This window comes from Octopus bimaculoides, chromosome 9 (assembly GCF_001194135.2).
Source record: "Octopus bimaculoides isolate UCB-OBI-ISO-001 chromosome 9, ASM119413v2, whole genome shotgun sequence".
Lineage (NCBI taxonomy): Eukaryota > Metazoa > Mollusca > Cephalopoda > Octopoda > Octopodidae > Octopus > Octopus bimaculoides.
This window is the reverse complement of record NC_068989.1, coordinates 76,303,457-76,313,787: the sequence shown is the minus strand read 5'-3', so window position 1 is coordinate 76,313,787 and position 10,331 is coordinate 76,303,457. Positions and strand designations below refer to the sequence as shown.

General features: G+C 38.4%; 1 protein-coding gene across 1 annotated transcript in view; it reads right to left on the bottom strand.

Annotated features, from left to right (window-relative positions):
* Positions 1 to 10,331, bottom strand: part of LOC106868258 (low-density lipoprotein receptor-related protein 5) — a 91,783-nt gene that overhangs the window by 63,977 nt on the left and 17,475 nt on the right. Inside the window, exon 2 of the mRNA XM_014913433.2 lies at positions 9,774 to 10,224. Within this exon, the coding sequence (XP_014768919.1) occupies positions 9,774 to 10,224 (451 nt within the window). The remainder of the gene's footprint in view (positions 1 to 9,773; positions 10,225 to 10,331) is intronic.

Here is a 10,331-nt window from a genome sequence, read left to right as displayed (position 1 = left end):
TATATATATCTGTGTATGCATGTGTGTATGTGTGTGCATGGGTGTGTGCGTGTACATGTACATATTTATATATATATTTATGTATATGTATATATATTTATACATACGTATACGTATGTATATATGTATATACATACATGCATACATACATACAAAGATACACATATATGTATATATACGTATACACACATACACACACACACATACACACACACATATACATATATATATATATATTATATATATATATATATGTATGTATGTATGTATGTATGTATGTAGTCATTAGTTATGTATATATTAAACAAAGCATAACATTGTCACCAGTTTTAATTGAACAAAACATAAAGTTGTCATTGATATTAAGACAAAGTTTTACACGCAAAATGATTCATGAGGATGCCAAGCTACCACGTAAAAACTTGAGAAAACTTGACAGCTCATGTCTCGTCATTGTTGTACCCTCCTTGACAATGACCAGCGAGGTTAACAATAAATATTATGAAGACAGCAGTGAGATCATGCTCGCCACTAAAGTCCTCAAGTGTGTTGTATATATCTAAGGAGTAATTCCTTGGTTAAACTAACGAATCGCGCGTTAAATATATTATACCCAGATAGAAACTGTCTTTGGGGAATGCAAGAGAAAAGGACCTAAGAAGAACCATTGAACTAAAGCATTAACAAAAATATCTAAGTAGTGATAAGCTTAATCTTAAAATTAAAAAGTACTAATCTTGTAACTACAGTTACCCGGGGTATTCCGTCATTTATCAAGTTGAAAACAGGACCGTCAGCTGTCTTTTGAGCAGATAATGTTTAAACAAGAGATGTAGTGATATGGGTATATAGCTTTACAGCACGAGGATGAGTTGCAGGAAATTTAAACAAAATATCTGATATGACATCAAGGCTGAACATCAACGAAACAAATACTTTTCTGCATATATATGAGTATTAGAATCGACGTGGTCATTAATACAAAGCGATACGTATGTATCAACAACTGCGTCGCAATCTACTATTCACTATATAACATTTCAATGTCAAAACTAGAAAAGCACTCGGAGAGCGCAGACCTCCGCCAAACAGCTCGTTTTTCACCCATATACACGCATGTTGAAAATTGCCCAATTTCCCAAACCGGCAAAAACATAACTTCCTTGGCGAGAGTAAAAAAAAAAAATAACACAGCCATATGATTTTTAAAAAGCCCTTTTAAAAAGAGAAATCCAAGCCTCGGACGAATTTTAAAGATGGGCAATGTTGATGGAATATTTTCCATATCATACAGATGATACGGAGCTCTCAGCGGCTGTAGAGGGAGCAAAGCCTAAGCTTTTTGAATCAATCCCAATAGTCAAGGCTTGTACTGTCATCCTCCGCAGACCTCCGCCAAGCAGCTCATTTTAAGATAGATACGCGAGTAAAATTACTAATAGAGAAACGAAAATAAACTTTGGAAACAGCAACGCCACCATAAGTTACGTAGAAACGATGAACGTGTTTTCAAGGGAGATAATCAAAGAACGTAACATTGTAATACTTTATGTAAAGTAAATATAACAAATGAAAAATCATTCAGGAATCTATAAAAATTCTCGGATCACTACCAAAATTTTATCATCTGTTCCTAGTGCCATGACCACCATTTCCTGCAAGTTTCATCAAATACTGTTCAAAACTTTTTCAGCTATTTTGCACAGAGACGGACAAACAAACGCCGATGAAAACATAACCTTCTTCCTTGGCGGAAGTAATTACGTAGCGATCGTAAAAGAAAGATTAAACGATCTTCTCTATGTCTTCACTAAAATGATACGTTTTTACATTCATATGTATACATGCATAAATAAACAGATACATATACTATACATATACATATACACACATATACTATATAGGTGCATACATTCCCTCACCGCGTGTGTGTGTGTGCATTTCCAAGGAATAACAGGTTCAAAAGACGGCATATCCAACCACTTACAGGAAGGATCACAAAATTAAGACGGAAAGTAAAAATATGACCCATCATCGTCATTCCGACAACATATATATATATGTAACACATTATAACACACACACACACACACACACACACACATATATATATATACATACATATAAATGCGACTAGGGTGTTTAGACAACACCTACATGACTGGGTTCTCCTGCTTGTTTGGCATGGTGCAGAGTCCTGTTGCCAAACATAGGCACTTTCAGCAGCCAACCTCTTGACTGAGGACAGCACTACCTCCTCTAGTCACTTGATGTAGGCCTCCGTGTTGAGTTTGAGGCCGTGTGAGAAGATGAATGGTGGCATAACGTCGCCATCACTTGTGATCACTCAAAACACCTTGAAGTTGACTGGATGTTTGATTTTTATCACTCTCAGTACATGTCCTCAGATTGCACAGTCCTCAGATTGACACCCAAACACTAATATTACCGCGAAGCATTTCGCCCGGCGTGCTCACGTTTCTGCCAGCTCGCCGCCTTCAAGCAGCTCTATATTAAAAACTGAATGGCGGAGGAACATTAGAATCTTACATTGAAGAATCAGTCAAGGAATGCTGTAGTCTAGTCTCTAGCTCATTTAACCTTACAGGCAAAGAAGTAAATGAAGCGCAAACGATGAAAATAAGTTGAGTAAACATTAGAAGGTAATACTGTCTTGTTAAGTTCCAATATAGATGACCTACAAAACAAAATACCCTATATCTATTATATAGAACGGAAAGAATCTTTAGAGGAGAAAATCATTTGATTATAAGCACGAGATAACAATTGCCAAACATAAATATTGCAGTTGCGGGAAAGCAAACGAAGCGCGTGATTTAGTGGTTGAGTCTGTTGGATTCATGATCAGAAGATTGTCGATTCGATTCTTTGATTGGGCGATGCGTTGACTTCTTGAGCAAATCTTTTCATTTGACGTTGCTGTAGTCAACTCAACTAATAAAAACATAGTGAAGTGGTGACAGGTTTGGTAGGCTGCCGATGGTTGGTGGCCCTGCCTAAAGAAAGAAACAGAAGAGAACGTCTGGAATGACGGGCCACAGCCCTACCTTAGTGTTGAGTATAACATTTAACCAACTAAACAAATGCGACAGATATAGTTTTGCCAAGACACATGAGATGAAAAATACAGTATATAATAATATTACTAAGCATTGAAATTAATAACGCTTTCTTTGTAACACTGGCACCAGGTTATATATTTTATGAGTGGATATAGTCATCTACATTGACCTCAGTATATGAAAGGTACTTTATTTTATCGGCACTGGAATGAAAGAGGTTAACATTGACACGGTATACACAGAGCGTTAAGTGCTAGAGCTAAACGTTCGGCCTGCAAGAAATATCAGCCAAATTTCCCCTAAAAGACTACTTAAACAGTGGATGCTATAAACCGTGATATACATACAAAAAATTGAGTGGTCAAGGTTGAAACGCATTTCTTTATAGATTTGCTTGGTAAAGTGTAACATTAGGCTAAAGTAACAAAAGGTATTATCCGACAATCTAATGATTTGTATATGATATAGATTTCTGTCGTAGAAGACAAGCCAGTTATTTAGGGGGAAAATGGAGAAAAACGTCGACCCTACGGGGATTGGGACTCAGAACCGAAGGTGACCTAAATAAAATACGACGAGGCATTTTATGAGACGTTCATACCAATTCCAGTAGCTCATCAATGGACCGACTTGGATTCTACAATAATATCGGTTTCAAATTTTTGCATCAGGCCAGCAATTTCGGGTGGGGGCGGGGATAAGTTGATTACATCCATCTCAGTGCTGAACGATTCCGAAAGGATGAAAAGCAAAGTTGACCTGCGAACTCGCCGCCTTAAACGTAATGCGTCGGAAGACTCTCGCTAACGATTCTACCAGCTCGCCGCCCAAGAGTCTACACTAATATTAACGACGTAAGATTACATAGCAACAGAGTGGTCTTTAAAACTAGGTAGACAGCTTAACATAGAATGTTCTTATGTACACAATTTCTTAATGAGTGATACACTTAAGAGGAATCGAACGTTTCTGAAATACTTGTCTTACGATAAACACTTCCGATGTTATATCCGTACGTGCATACATACATACATACATACATCCATACATACATAGAAAGAAAATTAGTAACTGTAACTTTGACTTTGAAGGACTCTTACGAGGAGAGAGTATTATCTCCCAAAGTAAGTAAAACACCACCAGATACGGTATTAAAAGCTGTTAACGAAATTAGTGATGAGTATTTACAACAGTGTGATGAACCCACATTCTGGAAGATTAACACCTGTCTATATGCTCAGGCTGGAGGCACAATGGCCCAGTGGTTAGGGCAGCGGACTCGCGGTCATAGAATCGCAGTTTCGATTCCCAGACCGGGCGCTGTGAGTGTTTATTGAGCGAAAACAATTAAAGCTCCACGAGGCTCCGGCAGGGGATGGTGGTGAACCCTGCTGTACTCTTTCACCACAACTTTCTCTCACTCTTACTTCCTGTGTCTGTTGTGCCTGTAATTCAAAGGGTCAGCCTTGTCACACTGTCACACTGAATATCCCCGAGAACTATGTTAAGGGTACACGTGTCTGTGGAGTGCTCAGCCACTTGCACGTTAATGTCACGAGTAGGCTGTTCCGTTGATCGGATCAACTGGAACCCTCGACGCCGTAAGCGACGGAGTCCCAACAAAAATATGCTCAGGCTACTACTGTAAAACAGTACATGAATGATATTCAAAAAGTAAACAAAACCGGAATAACAAAGAAAGTACCATCATGGGTTCTGAAGACCGAGAAAAAGATAACTGGTTTACGGAAGACCATCAATCAGTAATGATGCTTATTGCATGCAAACAAGCAAATCACTATACGACCCACCAACAGAAAGTATAGAAGGAGATAGAACTGATGCTTGGAGACAGCAAAAAGAGGACACTCACTTGCAAATTGATTATCCTCAAGCAGAAGCTAAAAGCTGTCAGTGAAAAACTCCGACATCAAAAGAAAATAATCAAGCGAAGAACAATAAACAAAAAAAATTAACCGCAACCAGGCAGCAGTATACAGAGACATGAGAGGAGGAGCAATAAACATCATGGAAGCTCCTTCACGAGAAGACTTAGATTCCTTCTGAAGGAAAATCTGGAGTAAAGAGAAGGAATCGAACCAAGACGCTCTGTGGCTGGAAGAAATCCGAAAAAGTTATAGCTCCCGTGTTACATTCAAGACATACAACATTGATTGTGAAACTCTTGCAATTGTGATCTAGAAACTCCAGGACGGAAAAGCAGATGGAAGAGACTTGGTTGTTGGATATTGGTACAAGAAGCTAACATTCTACCGACCATACCTTATCAATCTGTACTAGCAAGCTTTCATTGGGAACAGTAGCATACCACACTAGTTAGCTCTGGCAGAGATAAAATTGATCTCCAAATGCAGAACGACCCACATGGGAAAAAACCTACCGCCAGTTGCATGCCAGAACTTAATGTAGAAGATGTTTAAACCCCTTCCTCCAGGACCATTGTGAAACCAATCACATTATCACAGCAGAACAAGCAGCTGGGAAGAAGGGAGTCTGGGGAAGTGCTGAGCAATTGTTAATCAACAAAACAGTGCGAAAGCATAGGAGGAACCTAGTTTCAATGTGGCTAGACTTCAAGAAAGCCTTTGACTCTGTTCCCCACTCATGGATGCTAGAAGCCCTTCAGCTTGCTAAAGTTCCAGTGAGAATAATCAAAGCTATAGCTGACCTGGCTTCATTGTGGGCCACCATCTTGAAATTAAACACAACGAGTGACTGTATTATCACCGATAGAATACAATATCGCAAAGACATATTCCAAGGAGACAGCCTCTCTGATGCTATTTATATTTTCTGTAAACCCTTGTCATTCGTGTTAAGGAAGTTTGAAGGATATCTCACTGGTTCACAAGGAAACAAAAATATCAAATTTACAAACTGTTTCTTTGTGGATGACTTAAAACTTCATGCAAAGAATATGCATGAGATGAAAAAGAGTCTTGACTTAGTTACAACATTCTCAAAGGATGTAGGGTTGGAGTTTCCTCAGGATAAATGTTGTGGTTGTGGAAAGCGGAAAATTATAAACTAGATTAGTAGCATCTCCATCAATGATTTGACTGTTTCCCCTGTATCTGTGTTCTACTATAGCCTCGGGCCAACCAAAGCCTTGTGAGTGGATTTGGCAGACGGAAACTGAAAGAAGCCCGTCGTATAAATATATATATATATGTGTGTGTGTGTGTGTGTGTGTGTGTGTGTGTCTGTCTGTCTGTTTTTCCTCCCAACATCATCACTTCACAACCGATGTTGGTGTGTTTACGACCCGTAACTTAGCGGTTCGGCATTAGAGCCCGATAGAATAAGTACTAGGCTTACAAAGAATAAGTCCTAAGGTCGATTTCTTCGACCAAAAACGGTGCTCCAGCGTGACCGCAGTCAAATTACTGGAACAAAAAAAAAACATGCTAATCATCTTTTCGTACAGAGAGCAAAATAGTGTTATGTATATATTTAGGGGAGAGTAAAATCTGTTTTCTGGCAGTGGAAGAAACACTGCTGTCTGCAGCATTTACAACAAGTATCGTGTACGACAGATGAAGGGTGTGGACATATATATATATAGCGTAGTCACGGTTACATCTTTAAAAAGACACAAGGTCACTTTTGAAATGCCATTGATCGTGGGTCTTGCCTGGTCAATCAAGTTTGATTGAACTTAATAACAATATGTAGAACAGTGTACCAGTATACAGTTAAATTAACAAATATAGTCAGAAAGTACAATGACTTTAATTAGAAAGATACGAAAACTGACGAATTGCAATGGAAAAGTCGCCATTAGAGATCCGCTAAAATTTCTTTAGGATAAGACTCTTCATTAGAATAAAACTAATAATGTCTATAACAAAAGATCCTAAACTGGTGGAGACAGAACATGTAATTTCTACATCTAATTTTTGTTGTTCTACACACTGTATTACATACATGGGATCCTATCCTATATGTTTCTAACGTGCAGAACGCTTTCCTGAAATGTTTTCTCTCAGCTATGTTGCTGATGTTCGTCTTAATCAGCGTCAACACACACATACATTCTCTCTCTCTGTTCTATATATGATATGCACATTTCTGTGTTTTGCAAGCTGCCCAACTATTCCCAAGAATATATTTTCCTGGGATCTAAAAAGATGGAACCGTGTGTTGCTTTCACTGGTTGGTTTTAAAAACAAGATCTTCTTTGAAGTAGTTATATGCTGTTAAATTAATGTGACAGTCCCATGAAGGGAATAATACTACTGTTGTTTAGACCTAGGAAGCTGCACCGCTTCCTGTCGGCCTTGACACATTTTCTGTGTCCTTATGTTTACAAGGGAGCGACAAGCACCTCCACCCAGCTAAGCCTGCATCCAGAGACATGAGTCTTTGCTAGTCATCACTCTGGAGTAGCATGATTTGCTAGTCGAAGATGCCTGTCAAGCTCTTGTAAACGTATGATAATTCTAGTGAATTATTATATGTTTAGCGGTGCAGCTTCCTGGGTCTAAACAATAGTATCACTTCTTCAACGTATTACTACTGCATAAATTTCTCTGAGAAATTTAGAAATGTACTATTTCTGATAAAGATCTTCTTTATCTGCATTGTATTTAATTTTCAAATTAAAATTCCTTGGTATTAGAGATTTCTCCCTTGATTTTCAAGTTCTTTAGATTTATAATCTGTCATACAAGGAGTTTAATTTATTAATAACCTGGTAATCTCAGTTAATCGAGGCTTTTCTTTTTGCCAGCTATTTATATTATCTATAAGGCTCTCTAGGTTTATAGATAATTGTGATGCAGGCAGTATCATTACCGAATAATAACCTTTATAATCAACTTTACGTGGAGTTATCACATGAGCACCGTAAGACTCTAATGTTCACATTGAGAAGTCTTTCGTTTAGACGCCTAGAGCATAAGCAGGGGTATCTGTAGCAGATTAGAAATGTCTTGCAACAGTGGTAGAACTGTTGTATCACGTAATTTCGGTGATTTGCACGCCTCATCCGCAACAGGCATCCGCTTACACCAAATGCTGGCATATTTAGTATGAAATTCTTCTGTCAGAGACCTGTATATGAGATGCGTCCTGCACTAAAAGTGCATATACTGCGATTTATCTCACTTTTTATGAAATAGAGTATTGAAAGAAATTTAAATCAGTAGAAACTACAATATCAAAATGTTTTCTTCTCTTTTTTTTCTCTCTGACGAGAGAATTGCTTTTCCTTCTTCATTTGTTTGCAGTGCTTTTTCAGCATGGCAAGCAGACAAAACATCTTTTGGGTGTGTGGTAACCATGTGGTTTTGGGTTCAGTCCCACAACATGCAATTAGGGCAAGAGTCTTTTTCATTATAGTTCCGGTTGACGTATGTTTCAGAGTGAAATTGATAGACGGAAATTGTGCGGAAGTCTGTCCTTTGTGTGTGTGTGTGTGCGCGTGTGTGCGCGTGCGCGTGCGTGAGTTTCCACACGGTTTCCTTACAAGAAATTTACTTAGCAAGCGTCTGTCGGTCCGAAGCTATAGTAGAAGACACTGCCCAAGGTGCGCCTTATGGATCTGAACACCAGAGTGTTTATTAATAGTATACTGTACTAATGTTGTTGGTGCTGTTGTTGTTGTTGTGATAGTGGTAGTATTTGTGGTGCTGACGCTGGTGGTAGTGGTGGGGGGGTTAATTGTGGTACTTGTTGCTGTTTAGTCTTGTGTCAGCCTTAATGAGCAGGTTTGTTTCAAGGTGTTCCAGGCATGACCACACTGTCATGTTTCTTGATGTAATGTGCCTCAGATCACACTATCCATCGTTTATGCACACGCACACACATACGCAGTTACACACACAAACACATACACACACAGACACACACTCATGTATTATATACAGTTGGCACTGCAGGATACTTCCTTCATCAGCTGTCAACCATACATCATAACGATTTCAGCACCGACTGAAAGTATGGGTTGCTCCAGCAGTACGAAAGGGCATAGAAACTTCTATTATATATAACTACGACACCAAATCGGACACAACTGGAACCTCTCCAACCATGCAACAGTTATTTATTTATTTATTATTTGCTTACTAATAATTTGTTCGTTACTCTCTAGTTTATGACATGTCCTTTTTGAGAATTCCTACTTCAATCTAGGAATAACTTATGTTTGATGGCAGCGAGGTGGGGCACAGCGAATCTAGCTACTAAGTCATAATACGTCACCTCTACTCGAAGCGCAGTAAACCGCCATCTTTATCCATCCCACAATATTTTGAGTTTTTCTTGTTTGGGGCTCACACCCTAATGCCCACCCATGTCAACGTGAGCTCAACAATCAAAGTTTCATTCTTCGAGTCAGACCATGCCAGACATTCAAGGCATGGGAACACTTTCAAATGTGCACTTCTTTTAAATTCATCTGCATCTTAAATATACGTGAGGTTAAACAAACGGGAGAAGTAGACTATATACAAAATTAATGATCCGTCCATCACCAGTGAGAATTTTCCTTTGGACGAATCCTGTATATAAATTTCTTCACATATCATTATACTTTTACATACATATGCATGCATTCTCATTCATATATGTGTGTATGATTATATGAACTTTTCATATATTGAATGCAGTATCTAGTGAATTTATAATCCGATGATCCTAAATCAGAAATAATTGAAATATACTCACCCTTTTTGCGGTAATACAGCAATCCCATGGGGCTTATCAAGTCCTACTTTAGTTATAATCTTGAATCGTTTTTGGTTCGGCCGCAGCGGCACCATCATAATCCAGTTATATATAGCGTCAGTCCAATAGAGATTGCCCGAAATCCAGTCAACAGCTAAGCCGTCAACTTCAGCAGATGTTCCAGTAAAGATGTTATCTGTCTCTTTCTTATATCCATCGAGAACGAGACCTTGTATTCGTTTTAGTCCTGATTCACTCCAGTATAAGTACTTCGTCGAATAAGAGTATGCCAAACTCCGGAAGTGCCACATACGCGACGGAGAACTTATCTGCCTAACAGTCATTTTCTTGTCAAGGACCCATTTATCTGGGTCACCTTCAATACCAACTATGGAAGCTCGGTCGTGATTTAAAGGTCGACCAGCCCATATTAAATTACGTCCATGACGAACTGTAGAAATAAAATGAAATAGAATAAATTATAAATATATGCAAAATTACAAAATATCATACTGAAATGTCATATATATATATATATATATATATATATATATATAT